Genomic DNA, 19939 nt, shown 5'->3' on the forward strand with positions numbered 1-19939 from the left:
CATAATTATGTTATATGGAAATAACATGTAAATATACTTAAAAGAAGCTGATTTCAGCATTTTCTTCTCATTGACATTAAAATATATTTGCTTTATGTAGCACATCAGAGTATTCCAACAATGAACGATATCATAGTGATGCTAGACAGAGTGAAACCCCTCAGTGAACCAACTCCAACCATGTACTCTTAGTTAGCTGTCCAACAAGCTGATATCTTTGCATCTTTTAAATCTCTGCAAGTCCATACCTGCCATTGTCACTTTCAAATATTCATGTATTTGGTGTTTAAAGCAAATAATTTGATTTAAAAAAATGTTTGACAGAAAACTAGAAAAAGAATCTAGAGCAATATACTGACACTATGTATATTTTGCAGGCACCAAACAAATAGAATAACTTTATATTGTTTCCAATCATGACTCAGTGTCCTGAACTATACAGCAAAGCCACACATGCAGTTAATTTTCATCCATGCGGTCTGTCTGTACGTCCTCAAGTCTTCATTTTCCCCCCTTTGTGGTGTCAGTGAATGTAGATAGCTATCTCACAGGGAAAAGACACATGCATTTGCTTATCCGTACTGTGCAGACTTACTCTCATTTTAGACATCTTTCTTCCTTTTTTATCTTCATTCTTGCTTCACTCTCTCACCATCACATCCTCATCAATAAGAATAGAGAGGTAATTATAGTTTTTAAAAAGATTTTTTGTCCATTATTTAACAAGAAATTACTTTAACAGAGGACACAAAGACGTAATATTTAAATCACCTGTTTTGTGCATCTTAGTAGCGATTAGAGACTGTTTTTATGAATGGCAGATTATAAAAATAAGAATACATATATATGCCAAGTATATCTAAGATATTATAAAGTAGAATGGTTGTTTGATGAAGCAGTGGTGTGCACGAGATTGTCCATTAAAGACCTGAAGCTGTGGTGGTTGTGTGCGGTGAGTTAGGCTCGTTCATTTCTCAGAAATGATCCATGTTACTTAGACACCAGCCCTGGGACACGCTGTCACTTTTACCCTCAGCTTAAAACACGTGGACACACTTATTCACGCATGATGGCTTCTATATGAAAAAAGGTGAAGAGACTCAGTAACATGCACAGAAATTAGTTTCTCTCCCTCCCTTGCACGGACACGCACACGAGCACATGTACAATTGCTCACACCCGTCTCTATGCCGTCAGCTCAGCTGACAGCAGTAATGAGTTTCTTCTCTGCGTAAGCCAACTGGCACCCACTCAGGGAAATTTATCAGGCTGAATTGTGGCCATTAATCACAATCCTGGGCAACACATTGCCATCAAGTGCGTGGCAAAGAGAGATGCATTGATGGGGGGGGGGGGGGATACACTGATGAGAACGACATGAGAGAAAAGAAAACATAACAGTGCTGGTTGGGTAAACCGCCTGCTTCTTTTTGGGCTTTGCCTGATGCTGAGCTAAATGGAGGATGAAAAGACAGTGAGAGAAAAAAGATCAGACCCTGAATGCTGTAAATATCAGCTCAATTACTCCAAGAAGAGATGCTGTGACATCAATCACGGCGACAAGATTGGTGGAAGATATTTCTAGCAATTGCTTTGTGCTGTTCTTAACTTCTCACAGCAATACGCACACACATATCCATGTGCACTGAAAGAGATGAAAAAAATGTATGCGCTGAAGACTGGAAAATATTGCGTAACAGGAAGAGAAGCAATAGGGAATAATGTCACAGCAGCTTTTAAAGCCTAAGGAGCATCTTAGGTAACAGCAGGTGCTGCTAATGTATGGAAAACTGCCATCACCTCGTTTTCCAATACTGAGTCACTGACACCAACACATCCTCTCGGTGAGATGCCTGGAAACTCAAAGCCTGCCTCCCATTCCTCTCTTTTGACTATCTTTTTAACCCTCCCTTCTTTCCTCCATTCATGCTGCCAGCTGACTGCGGTCACCAGGGATATTACTGCCCCTTGCTCATTCAGGGAACCCAGCCCCCAATGCTCGCCTCCACCCTGAGCCCGATGAATCCATGATAATATGCAGTCAGTAACCTCCCCCCCACCATAGCCCCCTTTGTACGCACATGTGTGTCTCCCCCTGCCACGCCCACCGCATGGAGCTTAGCTCACGTGAAATCATGAGAAAAAAATTACCACAGAGGAAGAAGAGGAGCAGAGACAGGGAGGAAAGGCAAGTGCAGAGCCTGTCACGACCACTTAGTGTTACAAGACGGTGGGTGAGAAATGAAAGCCCTTTGTCTCTGCCGCTACCTATAGCGGGTGCAAACAAAGCCTGTGCAGACACTACATTCAGCGACAATTTGCTCCATCTGATAACACGACACTACATGCGGGGCCCGAATAAACAAAGAGCAGCTTTGGATTTACATAAATTGAGAGAAATATTTTGTTTCTGAGGTCCAGTGAACAATGAAATTAAATGAAGGCCTTATCTTTACAGTGATTCCTGTAAATCAAATTCCTGTCAATCAGTGAGGATTAACGCAAGATCACAATGATTAATTGTGTTTTCGAGCAGCCGAGAGGGATAATTTTAGTAACTTCCCTATATAGTCTCCTGTCAGGAGCACGCCTCTGGGCTGCAATTACAGATTATATTTATGGTCGATTAATCTTCACCCGGGAATATGGAAAGCCACCGATTGATTAATTTAATAGCACTAAGAATACTCAGTTGATATTTCTTTTCCACTGAGATCACTTCTTTAAGGTGAAATTTTGTGACATGCTGTAAAACGCGTCTTTAATCAAGAGTCCTGTCTGAGGAAATCCCTCTCAAAAACACGAGTGTTTCAGTATTCGTATAATTTATGTCCACTGACAAAGAACGCATAAGCAACCTGTAACATGGACTCTGTTGACAGTCATGCTCTCATCTCATCTGTTCCTTGCAGTGGATAGGAGGGGCACAACTATAAGCTGTCAGACATAAGCACATATCACCGACGCGTCCAAATCACCATCAGCCGCCTAACCCTCTAAAGCTGTCTTACCTCTCACAAATAATGCCCATGCTGGAAAATGGAGAGGGCCATTACACCGCTAGTGTCATGTTTCATCTTTTCAAGCTGTGGCAATGAAATGGTCTGCCTTACGACTTACTAACACATGACATGAAACCACTTCTGCAAAGAAAAAAAAAATCTGAGATACATTCATAAAAATGATTAAAGACTGCATTCAGACGGATGATACAAATTCTTTATAAGTTTACAAAATAAACACATCTCGCCTCGCAGCGCTCACTGAAAGACGAATTTTATAAAACAGCTCTTGCAAAGGATCCGACACTCTCAGCTCCGTCACTTGAGGATTGGAAATTAAATGTTCCATTGATGCTTTCAGAGTGAAACACACCTTCATGTTAAGGGAAAGCGGCAGGTCAACGTATTGTATGTGCAGTCTCTGACCGCAATCCTGCGCACATATCCTTGTCAGATCATTTAATTGATCGCAAGCGAAGGTAATGTGCGAGTTACAGAGATGAATTACGAGCCCGGGGTCGGGGGAGCAGTTTTCCGGCATGTTCAAACGGCAGAGACGTGCTTCTTTGAGCTAAGTGAGCCCGATGTTGCCTTGTACCCCTGGTGACTGTCGAAATCAGCCCTGAAAACAAAGCTGTGGGGGTCAGAGGTCCCGGCACAGCATCGGAATGGAATGTTCCTTCCTGGTTCAAGGTCCAGCCTTCAGAGCCGGAGAGGCCGAGGGATCACTCGAGACCACCGCCACATGCTCCACCTATTTCACTTCCTGCTGCGCTCCACTTTCATCTGTCTCACCTATTCCCTGCTTGGATTTTCACGCGGCTTGTTTTGCTGTGGCCTTAGGAATATTTTCTTCATTCCTCCCCCCGTTTTAAATCATTTAAAATGCTCAAAGATTTTATAAGTCTCTGAGCATCATCCGCACTTGTATAATGTGTTGGCATTCTCAAATGCTTTATTTCATACAACCCAGTGTCCAAAACCTGTGGACTATCAGTTCACAACAGCGGAAGAAAATGTTCTACTATAACCTCGACTGCTCTGTATCTAATGTATACTGACGAGAAATCACTCTAAACAGCAGAACTCATAATTTATAATGCAAAATTGTAATGAAACTGCGCATTTTTCAATTATTAGATTTCCCCAAAGTCATACAGAACAAAGCTAACAGAACTATAGACACTGCAAACAGGTTGCCAGCAGGAAACTGGTCATCTCAGAAATCTTTCATCCTATGCCAGCAGTAGCCGCTTCTAATTGGTTCCTGTGGAATTCGTTTTATCCCTGACGACCAACTCTGCACACACTGTGGAGCCTGACAGGCTTTTACCCCCAAACGCTTCAAATACGTGTAGTTATAGAGGGAAGAAAGTAAAGATTATGGACCTCAGTGAGTTTATGCTGTTATAACAACTCCTCGTTTCAGACTGACTGTAAATGCAACAACAATGCATGGATGCTCACATGGAAGCTAAAGGATTTCAACACGGCAAAAAAAGAAAAAGTTACAAAAGAATTTGGTCAGCCCAACTTATCTTACCCCAGTTTACTTATTGAAAATATACACACTTTATTTTTTTTAAATCAGTTTAATTATCTAGATTTTATTTTTATTTATTTATTTATTTGCACTGCTCAGAAATGGCACAAATGGCTTCACAGGCTGTGAGTTGCAACCACAGTTGTAAGAGGCTGGAGACAATAGCTGACCCAGGACAGGCTGCGAGTCTGTCACAGGCCAACACAGAAAGGCACACACTTCACATCTACTCCGCCGCCAATTTAAAATCAGCAATTAACTTAACATGCATGTGTTTGGATGGAGCACTCTGAAAAAAACCCACGTAGGCACACACAAAGGCCCCAGCTGGCCAGGAAGTCTGAACCCAGAGCCAAAAGTTCTCAAAGTCAGCTGAAGAAGAGTGTACGCTGAACCCTACAGTATTCATTTTATATGAAACTGGCCTATATAAACTATGAAAGGAAGGATAATTAAACTTAGATAAATTAAGTTTAAGCATTTCAACAGACTTCCTGTGACACTCATAAACTTCTTTTCTCCTTTGAAAACAGATATAAAGGAAATTAGACAGCTTTAACATGTTTTACGATTATGTCACAGTTTTGTGATGTCATGATAACAAAAGTATCTAACTACAGCAAAGGTTAGCATTAAATTCAGTATCTATGGAAGCAAGGTTGCAGGCTGTGCAGCAACATGTAATTCAAAAACAACTTATCTGTTCCATTTAGACGTTACAGTAGCAAGAGCGCTCATTTTTTTTATATGTCTAAGAATGGAATTCTCTTTTTCTTAGACTACACAACAATATAAAGTTGACATGTTTACTTTGAGGTCATGACTTAAAAGCTGTAGTGTGTAGTCACTCAATCCTGTCACTTTAGGGCAAAAATAGCTCTAATGCACAACTCAGTCATTATCGTCGCATGAGCAGTGTAAAACACTGCCATGCATCTTCCCTCTTACTGAATCAATAAATTACAGTTTTTCTCAAATGTTAAAACACAAAAGCCAATCCTGTAACCCAAATGACCAGTAGTCTAAACACATTTACTAAATGTAGCCACCATATTCCAGTACCATAAACACATGTCACATGAAGACACAAGTCACAAAACACAACCCTCTGTACTCATAAATCTAAACACATTTTTCCTTGCTAAAACACATGTTGCAAAACAACTCTGCTCATATTCTCAAATGAAAGCCCATGTGATGCAAAATGCTTGCCACAGTCACCAATCTTTGAACACAGGGAACACACCTGGCGTCATTCACTACACACAATGACTCAAAATTGAAGACACTTGTTGCTAATGCTGTACCCACATGTAAAAGCAAGTTCAGAGTGCACAGTATGCTGAAGGTTCCAAACAAACACAATGGATGAAGGCAGAGTCAGGGGAAGAGGAATTTGATGCAGAGGAGGGAGAAGAGCTGGCCCTGGAAGAAGAGGAGCAGGCCAATGAGGAAGAGGAGTTCAAATGAGAGGAGGAAGAGGAGCGACCAACGAGGAAGAGGAGAAGGCCAACATGGGAGAGGAGAAGGTCCAGGAGGGAGAGCAAGACAACCTCGCACCATCATTACGGACGAGATGCGAGCAACAGCTCAGCGACATGATGCCGCACAGTGATTGTGGTGTGTGTGTGGTGTGAATAACGTAAATAAAAAAACTTCACACCCTGTTCATGTTTTCAAGATTACTGTTGTGTGCAATAGATTCTGTTTTTGCATTGAGTTGTGTTACAGTAGTGTACGTACATGCAGGATTTTCTATAGATTTATACTACTCATATGAAACTCACAAATCTAAATGCCTAATCCTCTGCAGAGATCTACGACGATCCGTTACTGTATGGTTTCTAAAATATGCATTGGCAGTTATGAAACAAAGAACCTTCTCACAAATTGAGCATTGTGTTTTCAATTGTTTTGCTGTAGTGTGTAATGCTGTGTATAGTGTTTACAGTTTTGACAGCTTCGAGCTGCTCTCTTGGTGTGGGAGTTTGAGTTTTGCAGTGGGAAGGTGTGGTTGTGTTTATGTAGCTTTAGAGAAGGGTGTTGTGTTTGGACATTGGGGGACCTGGTGGTAACGTTTGTGACATGTGTTTTAGCATTTGAGAAAAACTGTAATCGATCAATCAGTCCTCCAGCCAGTATTGTTTGAAACGTGTAAATATCAGCAAGCTCAAAAGCAACACTGAAAATGTGACAGGCACAAATAAATATCTTTACTGATATTTACAGAAAAAAAGACAGGCTGCTGCATCGCTTGTTTGGGAAAGGGCGGGCTTAGTTCTCTGGTGCAGTGGCAGGGTTGGGTCATTTTATTTCACAGCCAAATCCAAGGTCACTGCCATTGCCCCGGGGCAATCATACTAGGGGGATGGGTCCCCACTGGGGAATAAGACCGAGTGTTGGAAGAGGCGAAACGTGATGGGAGTAGAATTTAAAAGAAAAAAGGGGAGGGGCATTCTGCCCTAGTGCACACAAAAAGGTCACCGTTTCCCAGATAAGGACCCCCTCTCATCGTCCAGCCCCTTATGACCTCTGACCCTTTTATTTCTACGTCAATGCCGAAACAGAGGGGGAAGAAAGAGGCAGGAGGGAGCATGGGGAAACACACCCACCCAGAGTCAGGAGTGACAAAAGGGGGCCTCAGCCACAGCTAGCTGTGTTGGTCAGGAGAACAAACGGTCAGGGCCACCGTCACAAAGCAGAGCCAACAGAGGCTGAACATCTCCACAGCCTCTGCCTGTTCCCAGCCACTCCACTGCCCCTGCATTTCATAAATGACAATAGCTGCTGGTCTGCTCCGAGAGGTACCCCAACACACACAAACACAAACAGAGCCGAGATAGTGGGAAAGAGATGGCAGAGGCCCAAAGGAGAGCTGCTGCCTGCCCATCACTGACAGGCCTTTGTCTCAGACTCTTCTGCTTGTTGGCAGAAAGATTTCCTGATCCCTGCTTAAACAAAATGCAAAACTGGACTGAGGGCCCCCCTGTGTGTGCATGTGTGTGTGTGTGTGTGTGTGTGTGTGTGTGTGTGTGTGTGTGTGTGTGTGTGTGTGTGTGTGTTTTGTGAAAAACTGAGAGGGCGATAATAATATCCACAACTGGCTCCACCTCCCGCCTGTCTTTGTCCTTATTACACATTTTCACAGATGCAAAAACAGAATGCATGCCAAGAAGGAGACAAAAAGAGGGGCCTTATGTGTTTTTATTGGTGGATGGTGCAGACCCCTGTAAAGACTTTTAACTGCACAATCTGGCCATAAAGGCTCTGTTAAGTGTAGTGAAGCGCGGTGACGGGGCAGGAGCGAGAGCTAACCAAGCCCTTCGTCAAGCCTGGAATCACAGGAACAACATAACACGCGCTCAAAACAAGCTCACACATCCTTATCTTTCTATCCCTGGGAGGACGCGATTGATAAAAATGACTTCCTGCAGCCAAAAACCTACGTGGTTCAAACCATAATATAAAATCTTAATGATGTGGGGCCAAAGCAAAATTCCACATTTGGAGACTAGTCCGCCTCTTCCAACCTTTGGCCCGGCCTCTGCTCTCTCTTCTTTCACCTCTCACCTCTATTACTCAGGAATTCCTCCCATGAGCCTTAAAAGCAGACAGAAGGAATTTTAGGCCCCCTATTCATTTGTTTGTTTGAGAATAGCTGGGGTGGTCCAGAGACGGCCGCAGACTTCATTAACAGAGTGCCACTTTAATCAAGACACACAAGCAAAGGTAGCACCATATGTACGTACAAACAGAATCGCGTACACGTCCACTGACAGTCATAGACAGGTTGAACTTGAATTTGAGACTAGAGCTAACCTTTTGTTTCTTCCTTTTCACTTGTTTGTTTACCACACTGTCAAATTCAAGGCACATCGAATAATCTACATCGAATAATGTCTAGAATCTACCCAGCGATGAGCTGTTTCTTTGAGGCATTTACTTTCTAAATTATGTTATTCCAGTCTGTGTTTTCCAGAGACACAAAGAACTATGAAATATGTAGAACAATGAAATCTGAATGAGCTACAGCGTACACAGCTGCTGAGAGCAGCTGCTTAGAGAGTTGGCGCACTGACAAAAAGAAGCAAAGTTTGTGTATGCGTAGATATCTGTTTTATCAATTTGTTACATATGGTGCACGCGCGTGTGTGTGTGTGTGTGTGTACAATGTGCGTACGTTTTTTTCTTAGGTTTCTGGCGCAGATTTATTTGCATTTTCAAGAGGGATCCCATAAAAATAACAGTGATGCGATTAAATCCATGTCATAACTGCTAACAGCTAACAGTGGATATTTAGAGCTCTCCATGCATGTCTGTGCTCTGTACATGGCTGAAATCGTCTGAGCACAGCTTAGGACTTGAGCACAGTGGCAAACATTGCACTCTTAATTTTGTTGGTTCAGAAATTGTTAAATGGATAGAAATTCCAAGTTTTTTTTTAATAATGAGTAAATGAAGATGATAAGGCATGCCATGAGCAGCATGGAATCCCTTGGCGATTTTCCCCCGCTTTTAGGTGAGTGACGTGCCATCTTCAGACGTAATAGAGATTCACTCCGCTCCTTCCCCACAGGACTGCTGGACAAGTTTCAGCGTTTGTCAGCATAACTACCCACGGGAGGTTTTTAGTATTGCTGTTCACTTAGCTTGCTGACAGCAAACAGCATCTTTACTTGAAGTGGAGCGTGTTACAGATAGTCAGACGACCATCGTCGTTGCCTTTCAGAAAATGAACCTGCTCTCAAATCAGAAAAATAGCGTGCTGTAATAAAACCGCTTTGTTGTTTCCGATTTTTTAATGAGCCAGAACTGAGCATTCATAATCAAGCAATGAGAGCTGCAGATTGAGTCAGCAGGTGCAGAGTAATAATCGGTTTCTGGTGCAATTACACAACCGAGGTCAGAGCTCTCATTAGTTTAGCTTGCTCGTTATGAGCAAAAAAAAAAAAAAAATTCTTTCTCCATCAGTTCATCTGAGCTATGCTGGCAGACAGATGGAGGAGTGCTGACCACACAGCAGGAGGGAGCACTCTCAAGTTAACATCAGCCTATGTACCTGCCCACACGAAAGGGGGCAACAACAACAAGTCTGCAATGTTTTCAAAGGGATACAGATGGATTACTGTTCTATAAGTGAAAATATGCTGGGTGCTTTGGGTGCCTTGAAAAGGGGCAGCACGGTGGCACGGTGGTTAACACTGTTGCCGCACAGCAAGAAGGTCCTGAGTTCAATTCCACCATCAGGCCGGGGTCTTTCTGTGTGGAGTTTGCATGTTCTCCCCGTGTTTGCGTGGGTTCTCTCCGGGTACTCCGGCTTCCTCCCACCGTCCAAAGACATGCAGCTTGTGGGGATAGGTTAATTGATTAATCCAAATTGTCACTAGGTGTGAATGTGCGAGTGAATGTGAGTGTGAATGGTTGTCTGTCCCTATGTGTTAGCCCTGCGACAGACTGGCGACCTGTCCAGGGTGTACCCCGCCTTTCGCCCTATGACAGCTGGGATAGGCTCCAGCGCCCCCCGCGACCCTGAAAAGGATAAGCGGAAGCGAATGGATGGATGGATGGAAGTGAAAATATTTATATTAAACTCATTCTCATTTGGCAAGAGACAAAGGAGCCCGCCAAGAGGCTTTATGTTAAAATATTAAAGCTATGTTTTGCTGATCAATATGACAAAAAGATCACTTGCTTCACGGTAAGGCTAGGAGGAGCAAGGGAGGTGGAACAGGGAGGGGGTTGATCGAAAGCAGGGTTTGGCCTGCAGACAAAGGGAGCTAACAGGATGTAAGGATGGAGCTTCAGCGGTCACCCAGGCAGGAGCTCATTGAAAGGGGTGGGGACAGGAAGGTCGGAGCGTGATCAAGAGCTACACGTGCACGCACAAGTACAAACACGCTCATGAAACCTACCATCAGCTCCACATAAATCACTCTTCCTCGCTGCTGTCTGAATCTGAGTGGCCGCTTGTGGCAATCTGTCCACAAAGCTCTGAGGAGTGGCGAACTGCAATTTTGCAGCTTCTCCCACATGTAGACTGATGAAAACATGTTTCTTTACATTTGCATCCAGAGAGGAGTTAAAGTCACATGAATGAGTGGCGTGGGTATAAACTGAGGCACTTTTACAGGCTTCCTCTGTCATGTCCTTTAACCCCCCCCCCCCTTCTCGGTTTCTTGTTTTTTTCATTACAGTCTTGTTGAGAGGCCTGCCATATAACAGTAGTTCAATGGTGGTTTTTAGATCTCTTCAAACAGTCCCTGAGGTCAACTGCAGTCTCTATATAAGAGTCGAACAGGGTGAACACATATTTCCTACCAAAGCTTCAGCTCTTTCCAAATAATTCCAGACAAACAGACAAAAGCAAGTCATTTCAATTGATCCTAAAAGCTATTTTGTAACAGAGGGCTTTTGTGGTGTGTTGCCTGGTGACGAGGGTGTGCTTGTGGGGGAGGGGTGGGAGCCCTGGCTGGGTCCACTGTACCGGGCTTGTCATTCATCCAAATGATGAAAAGCTTCCGGAGCCTAAGCTAATGAGGAGGTCTGAGAGAAAGTGAGGAAAGAGAGAGAAATGGACTATCAAAGAGATAAAATTTGGGAGGGAAAAAATTCCAAGTGTTTCCTGGACCGACTGTCGATTTAGAGGGGCAACAGGGAGTCAGTCCTGCACCAGCTCCCGACTGTGAGCTCACACAAACGGTTGTCAAGCAAATAAAAAGTAAAATTTATGGAGGGTGGTAGTGTGCAATAAGATGGAGGATTCATCCACTGGGAGGGCTATAAAGAGGCTTCAGTAATCGCACCACCTATTGCATCACAGTGGTGCAAGTCACTCTCTGTTGTGAGAGGGACTATAACCCAGCAAATTACCACTAAAACACAAAGACAGAGGCAACATTAACAAACACTGAACAGGAAAAGAAACAAACACGAGTCACTGGCCCTGTTAAGGAGAGCATTTCCTTATTTTGTTCCATTTGTCTTTGTAAAAATGTTGAAAACACTTTGTCCTATTTAATCCATGCCCACTGCATAACTCTGGCAGGCCAAGACAAGATGAAATAGAACAAGGTTTTATGTTATTTACCTAATACCTGGTGATGAGTGCCACGAGAACACATCTGGGCTGAACAGGTGACCTCAGAAACATGGAGTTGGAGGAGTGCCAGAAATTAGGTTTAGTAATAAGGAATACTATTTCACTCTTTACAGCAAATGTATAGTATTTCAGACACATACTGCAACAGAAATAATACAGGCATGAAAGCCACGTCGTGTTTCCTGTTTCAAGATTGGGAAAAAACAAGATCTCAATTACAACAATGAAGAGAATGAAAGATAACAATTAAATGAAACTGTAGTATTTTATGACATATGTACTAAAAGTATCAAAGACATGACAGATAAAAGAGTTTATTTCATTTTAAGACTACAAGTTCTTGCTTTTAGTGATGGCTTTTCATCGAAACTCTATTAAGGAGGAAGACTGACGACAAGAACAAAGCCTTGTCTCATTCAACGCTTTGTCAACAAACTGGTCAACACAGCTCAGAGGGTCAAAGCTCAGAGGTCAGAATGTGACTTTCAGTAATTCACTAGTCCCTACCTAATCAATACCAATCAAGGGTAAACCCGGAAAAGGTCAGAGGGAGAACAAAGCCAAGTCAAAACAGGATAAATCAACCGTGAAAGATTTTGAACTTGAGCTACCATGTTCACTCAAGATTTGCTTTGAGGTTTGCTCCTGGTTAAATTTATTCACTGTTCACTCATTAAATCTGTTTTCATTCATCGAATTTTCCAGAAGCAGAGGGAGCGAGAGGACTGCTTCACACTTGCATAATTCTTAATTGTTCATGCTAAAACCCTAATGAACCATTGAACTAAAGAAAGATTAATTTGCTTTACAGTTAAATAACAATTAGAAAGGCGTAGCTTGACATTGTTGCGCCCTTAAAATTAAGTGTGATTATGATATGATTTGGAATCATCAGAAAGGATTTCAGATATATTCAAGGCAGATTAGTAATGCAGAGTGTTGCATGGTTGGAGAGTGGAATAGATGCTTTCACTGGATCACAATTCCACACTAGAGAAACATTGATATATATATATATATATATATATATATATATATATATATATATATATATATATATATATATATCAATGTTTCTCTCGTCCATCAAAAAATATTGCTAATGGAATCGACCCAGAGAATAATAACCATGTAGCTAATGCTATACATACTGAAATATTTAACAGCTTTACATAAAAATGCAAATTAACTATATTTGAGAATAGTGTATTTTAGGTCACAAAACCTTATTATCCCTCCAGGACCATGTGTTAGTCTAACTGGGATTCAAACTGAATCTCTAAATGAGTAGAGCCTGACTCATATATCAGCTTGAGTCAATATATCGCCTATTTCCCGGTATGTGTTAGCTATTTGCCGTTATATCTGCGGAATCTGCATTTCTAATTGTCGATAAATACAAAGAAAAGCAAAAATGGGGGAAACAACCTTCAACCACTGTATAAGTGTTGCCAGCAACTTTTCTGCTAGCAACACATGTCCTTGAAATGACACAAAGACAACAACCAGCTGATCTGAGCAGAGTTGGGTAGAGTATAAACGAGCAATCCACGACTTTTTGTCACATTTAAACATGATTATTTTTAAATTGTGTTGTTATATTAGATCAGCAAGGATTTAGATCTAGTTACACACTGCATGTGTGAGAGAGAAAAATATTCGATGATATATTGTATTTTTCAAATCTCTAAATATCGGTGTGGGCATTGTTAAAAACCGTACATCAGTCAGGCTCCACAAATTAATGTGGGGGGGGTTTTTCTACCAAGTTTTCCTACCCCTGATTCATTTTGTGAAATGAAGGGGCACTACTGTTGACTTTTCCCTCATGCAGAATCAAAAATGTGCCGCAACAGAGGATTCAATATGACCTTTGAAAAGAAAGACCTTTTAGGGAGGCTGTGAAAGGTTGCATGTGCTTGACAACGCCAGCCACTGAGCTGCAGTGACTTTTCCCTCTGGCCAGTGAGACGTCCATGCTAACCTCCCTATCCCACTGGGTTAAAAGCTGTATTGGGCACAACAGCACAGCAGTACCCTGTCTACATATAACCACAGGAATCAACAGGCTTCTGTGAGCCTTTGTCCATCTCTGTGTTTGAGAATATACATAACAGAGCCTTCGAAAAAGACTTAACTCGGCACAATGTGGAGCAGTACAGTATCACTAAAACTGCAGGAGGAGTGTGGATCCTGGATGCCTTTGACTTAAAGTAAGTGGAGACATGCGAAACGGTGACAAGATTAAAAATGCAGTAACAATTAACCATGGCAACAACGCAGGGAAAACGGGGTTGAACTAGAGGGACTTCAAACAAAGGGTCTGGTCGTCATGCTTGAGAAAATGCACCTTGATGCCTCTACCACTGAGTGGGTTGCTGGGTTTCTTCGAGCTTATTGCACTCTTACAAAGCAGCTTGGAGACTCTCAGTATGAGCGCTTGTTAATGCTAAATTCAAAAGGCTTCTATTTCTAAGCAGCACTGCAGATGAGCATCAGAAAGTTCATTACACTCAAAGGCGTAGATTAAATTATTCAAGCAGCTGGGGATATATTAAGAGCATTTACTTGAGCATGCACAGCAGCAATACAGAGACTAAACCAAAATACCTGAGGTAAGCTTCCATTACAATGTTTACATTTTATTTATAGAAAAATGATCATAACTCAAAATCACAAGTAAGTGCTTGTGATTCTGCTTGTGTTGTAACTGCATTGACTTCCATTCAGTTAAAACAATCAGTTCGAGACAAACTGATATATTGGTATCCTGATATAGGATAATGTAGGATGATGAAGCCAGTATCTCATAATGACAACAAAAGAGCAATAAAATCAACAGAGATGTCAATCATAATCATGGTCAGCTAATTCCAGAGTGAAGGAGACTTCCTCTACACGACCATCAGCTGGACTCTTTTTTTTTTAAGTCCAAAAAAAAAAATTCTTAGTGTAATTCATATATGTCGTCAACTTTTGCTGTTTATTTCACCGTGCACTTTAATATACTGCAAGGGAGCACCGGTGTATTCAAATAAGTGCGACGCATTTAAACCAACCCATATGGAAAAGAAATAGTAAAAACTTATATATGATTTACTCATGAAAGTGGCCACTTTCTCATTACTTTCATATATTGTTTTAGTAAGTATCCAAAACATACAAGTTTCATTATATAATTTTTCAAGGGGTCTTATATCTGTTTTCACTCTTATATGCTTTTCATACAAGTTTCACACAAGACAGATACAAACTTTATAAGATTTATATATATCTTTTCCTTATGGGAAGAAAAATCCTCCCTGGCTGAAAAATTTCACTTCCAGAAACTACCCCCCAAAATTCAGTAGTTACTGGGGACTGCTCGCTGCTACTACCATTTATTTATGCTGATGACCAAAAGAAAGACTTACTGGCTGCCTGAATGCGTGCCTTACGGCTCACCACCAACCCAAAGGAATTCTGGGCGATGCACTCGTAGTCGCCCTCATCAGAGGAGCCGTCAGATTTGGTCTTCTGGAAGTGTGCAATCAGCAGCGAGCCATTGATGAAGGTGGTATGATGCTGGTCCTGAGTTAAAAGTAGGCCATTACGCCTCCACTGTGTCGTAATCGGGGGGATGCCATCCACCTGGCAGTGGAGCATGAGAGGCTGCTCCTGCACAGCAATAATGTCACTGGGCTCCAAGGTGAAGGACAGCTCTGCCTCGCACATCACACCTGAGGAAACACAAACACATACATTTTAACACAAAAATAAATGGTAAAATGGACTAATGTTTATATATTTATATAGCGCTTTTCTACTGTAACTCAGGACTCAAAAGGCTTTTTACAACAAATTTCCTTCAACCAATCACAAACCGTTTGTTTCTATACCTATTCACCTGGTCACACAGATGCACCGGGCCAACTCAGGGTTCATCTTGCCCAAGCCAGGGACTGAACCACAGACCTTGCAATCAAGTTCCATTACAGCTCCAGATTGAGCTATTGAGTGTGCGTGCAAAATGTGGTGGCGTTGGCTGTGTATGATTACTGGAAACCACACGACCTCGAGTTGAGTAACTTGCGTTACCCATGTTATGCTCTCACTTCCTTTAAGTCTATTTCATTCACACATTTTTACTGTTTCTGCTTTACTAAACTACAATCTCATTTTCATTTTTATCACCAATTCAGTGCTCTCCATTTAAATGTTAGCAGGAAGAGCGCTGCAGAGTTTGGAGTAACTGTCAGTTTAAAGATTCTTCACAGCTTTGCTTTGACCTAACATTAAACACAGGTGCATATAAAGCTCAGATGAGTCAGCTTTAATAGTAATGAGTAAAAGCTGAATTCCTAACATTAAAAAAAAATCTACACAGTGAGTGTAATAGTTGTAAAATATGTGTTATGTGACCTCCGCGATAGTCCTTCGGGGCCTTACTGCAGCATTCTATGTAAGGTGGAGAGATGAATGGACCCAATACCTATAATACATAATCCTTATGAAAACTCCTTGTGAAATCATACATTTATTATCTTATGTGCGTCACAAAATATCTTCCTTTTAATTTACATTTATTTTTCTCTGTCAAGTTAGTGAAGCTTTTTTAGCCTTTTTCAATGCCATCCATCCTTTTCAACAACCCTTACTACCCGGGGTCACAATGGATGCCAACCACTGCATCAAAGCTGATAATTTCCACATTAACCTCTGAAGCAAACAGTAACCATGTTCCTAATGTCCTTATAGCTGCTCACCAGGCCTCACACCTGATGAATACCCCTATGGAAAAGAAATATTAAAAACTTATATGATTTACTCATGAAAGTGGCCACTTTCTCATTACTTTCATATATTGTTTTAGTAAGTGTCCAAAACATACAAGTTTCATTTATATAATTTTTCAAGGAATCTTGAAACAGGGGATATCTGTTTTCACTCTTGTATGCTTTTCATACAAGTTTCACACAAGACAGATACAAACTTTTATTTATATATATCTTTTCCATATGGGTAAAACGCCTTGGCTGAGCCACCTCCGGGCTACAGTCCCAAGAGGATTCACCGTCTGTGGAGTGAACGCACCCCAAGCGAGTGTATTCTTGTACTAAAGAAAAGCACTTGTAGTCTTCTAGTGACTGTACCGTTTAACCTGTGGCTGTAACACTGTCACAGCTCATTCGCACTTTCATTTTCATCCGTCAGCACAAAATTATGCAGTTTTTCTTAACCGCGCTCACAAATCTAATGTGGTTAGTGCAGATCAGATTTTCAGTGTCTGCAGTCTCTGAGGGTAAAAGAGGTTGCCGGGAGAATAATAAATAAAGGATGTAAACAGCCTGACTTGGCTTGGTACTATAAAAGAGGAGCTTAGCGAGCTCTCTTGGTATCACGTTTCAGCTGCTGATGGACTGAGCATTACCAGTTTCTGCCCCAGGCCTTGGAATCTGGTGGGATGGGCTAGGGGAGGGCAGCAGAGGGGGGCAAAGCACAGGGGTCAAAACACAGAACCTCTGGCTTCATCATTTCAAATTCCAGAAGAGAACCACTTCCCCTGAGGAAAAGGCAGGGAATTCACTGACACACTCCACGAAGATCACATATGGAGCATAATGTAAAGAAGCGGCTCTCCCTATGTTCTGTGTCCCTTCCTTACTCCCCCCCCCCCCCCCCCCCTCCCCCTTACACTCAACAAGCACGGTAAGTGAAATGACCATGAGACCAGAAGAGACATCAGTGGTACCACTTGTGAAAAACAAGGGGGTGGTATTGGAGGAATAATTAACCCTTAGCTGTCAGATCCTGCTGCCTGAGCTGCTGCTCTTTAAAATGATGCTGGCCACAGAGCTCCATCTCGTTTGATCCAAATAATATCCCGCTTTCAAACAGAATCAGTCGGCAGATTTAAAAGAAAAAGAAAAAGGCAGCAGCCACACACCCAGGATGTTTTCCACTCAGCTCTACATTATTTGTGTAAACTGAAAGTATATTGGAGGCTTTTTATTCTCCTCTTTCAAAGCTGGCAAAAAAGACATTAATCAATGTTATCAAGCCTCGGAGCAGACAGGATAATAACATTTTAGTGTTCAGTGTGTATACGGGCTCATTGATCTGGAGTGGATTAAACAACTTTAATGATTTTGTGTTCAAGCAATCAGAGTTTCTTCCATTAGCTAAAACAATCGGAGGTTGCTGGGCTCTGGCTTTCCCTATAAATATAGTGTGCTGCTAGAGTGATTGTTTAATGCCATTCTGAGCACTGGCTCGGTAGAAGGTTACAAACAACAGTATGAGAAAGGTCAGGGAAAATAATTTTCACCACAGCAGCAGATTATAAGACAGATAGATCCAATAATGCACAGGCAGAAGGAGGACAACAGAAGGAGGGGAGAGCCGGATTTTGCGCTCTGTGTGCTTTAGGTTAAGGTCATCTGTGAATGCCGAGCATCCAGGGGTGTGCAGAGGGAGAGGAAATCACAGCTGTACAAATTAGTGGCAAAACCAGTGGCCTAGCCACAGAAACACGTTTGCGGGCATCAGGGTCTTCAGGCTTGGCTCTTCGTGCCTTGACGAGGAGACAGACACACATTCACACAATTTTATGCTCTTTTCATGCCCAGAAAACAGGCACTAGCGCAGGGGATTAGCGGGTAAGACTAGAGACGACCGTCAGCTAAGTGCAACTCATGCTTTGGCTTGCTTACTATTGACAGATAAGTGTGGCGGGCTGGCACTAAGATTTATTGCTGCAATAGTAGAGTGAAGATGACACCCAGTGACTCACAGACAGATCAGAGCTAGCAGACACAAGCGCCACTGACAGAGCTAAGTAAGCTCAGGACACACCACAAGCAAAGTGAGGATACAAAGTTACTGATATCATATCACATGATAGCACAATAATAATGGGTGTAGTCCAAGTCCAGACATTATACTTAACTAAACTTAATCAACTAGATTAGAATTACTTACAAAAGGCCTTGTTGAAAAACTACGATCTGTGATATAGTCTTAGAGATTCAAGTTAAATATGACATTAAAGGAAAAGTAAGGTTGACTAAAGCAGTTTTATCAGTAGTTACCTGCGTTCTCTTCTCACTCTGTCATTATGTGCGTGTTAAGTGTGACTCTAAATACTGCATTAACTCAAAGATGGGGTTTATTTTCAATGCATGGCTTGATTGAAATGCTTCCCACACTTCACAAGTACACACACACACACACACACACACACACATATATATATATGAACTGTAGATGGAAAAACTGCGGCGGCACTATCTTGTGAGTGTCAAGAATTAAATAAAAATAGACTTTTAAAAAAACACCAAAAACTTGAAACTTTAAGTATGATTGAGTGCGTAAGTGCAGATGAAACAAACGAGAGTTGTGAGCATGAATAAAACCATTAAAATGAACAACTTCAATTCCTTTGCTGGTTATAAAGCCTCTAATGTCTGGCTAAAAACAAACAAACAAACAAACAAACAAACAAACAAACAAACAAACCAATATTTATTTCTTTTCCTGGGGGAAGACTATATGTGCAGGACTGATGCTAAATTTCCCTCCTATAGGCTTCAGCTTGATATATTATTAATCAATACTCTGGTTTTCTAGCTACCTTTATGCTCCATCGCATTAAAGAGCGTGCTGCTTCAACTGATATTTACCCATTATAATAGAAGCTTGGAGCTGTTTAGTTATGGTAATAATGCTAAGAAGTAGCCCATGAGGTGAAAAGAAAGTAGTTGCACAGTTCAGCTCTCTCCATTACTCATCTGTTGCCGGTGAACTGCGCAATCTTCCCTCAGATTAACCAAATCATTTTGAATTAAAATGCAAATCAGTTTGGATTTTTGATGCTCTCGTTTTTCTCTGAAGCTCGAAACTCACAAGCCACCTCAGAGCCGTCCATTCAAAGCAAATAATTAACCCTCTGATAAACTGAACTTTTTTTTAATCGTGAGATCTTCAGAGTGATGCTCTGAACTCTTCCTGGCTCTCTGACTTCTTCAGTCCCCATGAGATCTAAGGCCAGCTTTGGTCTGAATTCTTTTCTCTGTGTTATCAAAACTGCCTAAAATATCATAAAAAGTGCCTTTATCTAAACTGAATCTAATCTCTGCGGCGGCCAGGCACTTGAAAGCGCTTCATTTCCTTAATGTGATGGGAAGATTGGAGCTTCATCCATCACAGAGCTCTGTTTCTGACGTTTTTGTTCCCAGCCCTCTCGCTGAACATGTTATGAACCACTGTGTACAGGCCTTTATGATTCCAGTGGGGCCTTTGTGGGTCCCTGTGTGG

At 41.8% G+C, this 19939-nt stretch overlaps 1 protein-coding gene across 1 annotated transcript in view; it reads right to left on the reverse strand.

Annotated features, from left to right (window-relative positions):
• The window catches only part of igdcc3 (immunoglobulin superfamily, DCC subclass, member 3), a 68670-nt gene that overhangs the window by 47590 nt on the left and 1141 nt on the right, over positions 1–19939 (reverse strand). The window contains exon 2 of the mRNA XM_085455307.1: positions 15058–15363. Within this exon, the coding sequence (XP_085311433.1) occupies positions 15058–15363 (306 nt within the window). The remainder of the gene's footprint in view (positions 1–15057; positions 15364–19939) is intronic.

The sequence above is a fragment of the Copadichromis virginalis genome, linkage group LG1 (assembly GCF_057382275.1).
Source record: "Copadichromis virginalis isolate Kocher_CV1m ecotype Utaka linkage group LG1, C_Virginalis_male_GT1.1, whole genome shotgun sequence".
In the NCBI taxonomy this organism is placed as follows: Eukaryota; Metazoa; Chordata; class Actinopteri; order Cichliformes; family Cichlidae; genus Copadichromis; species Copadichromis virginalis.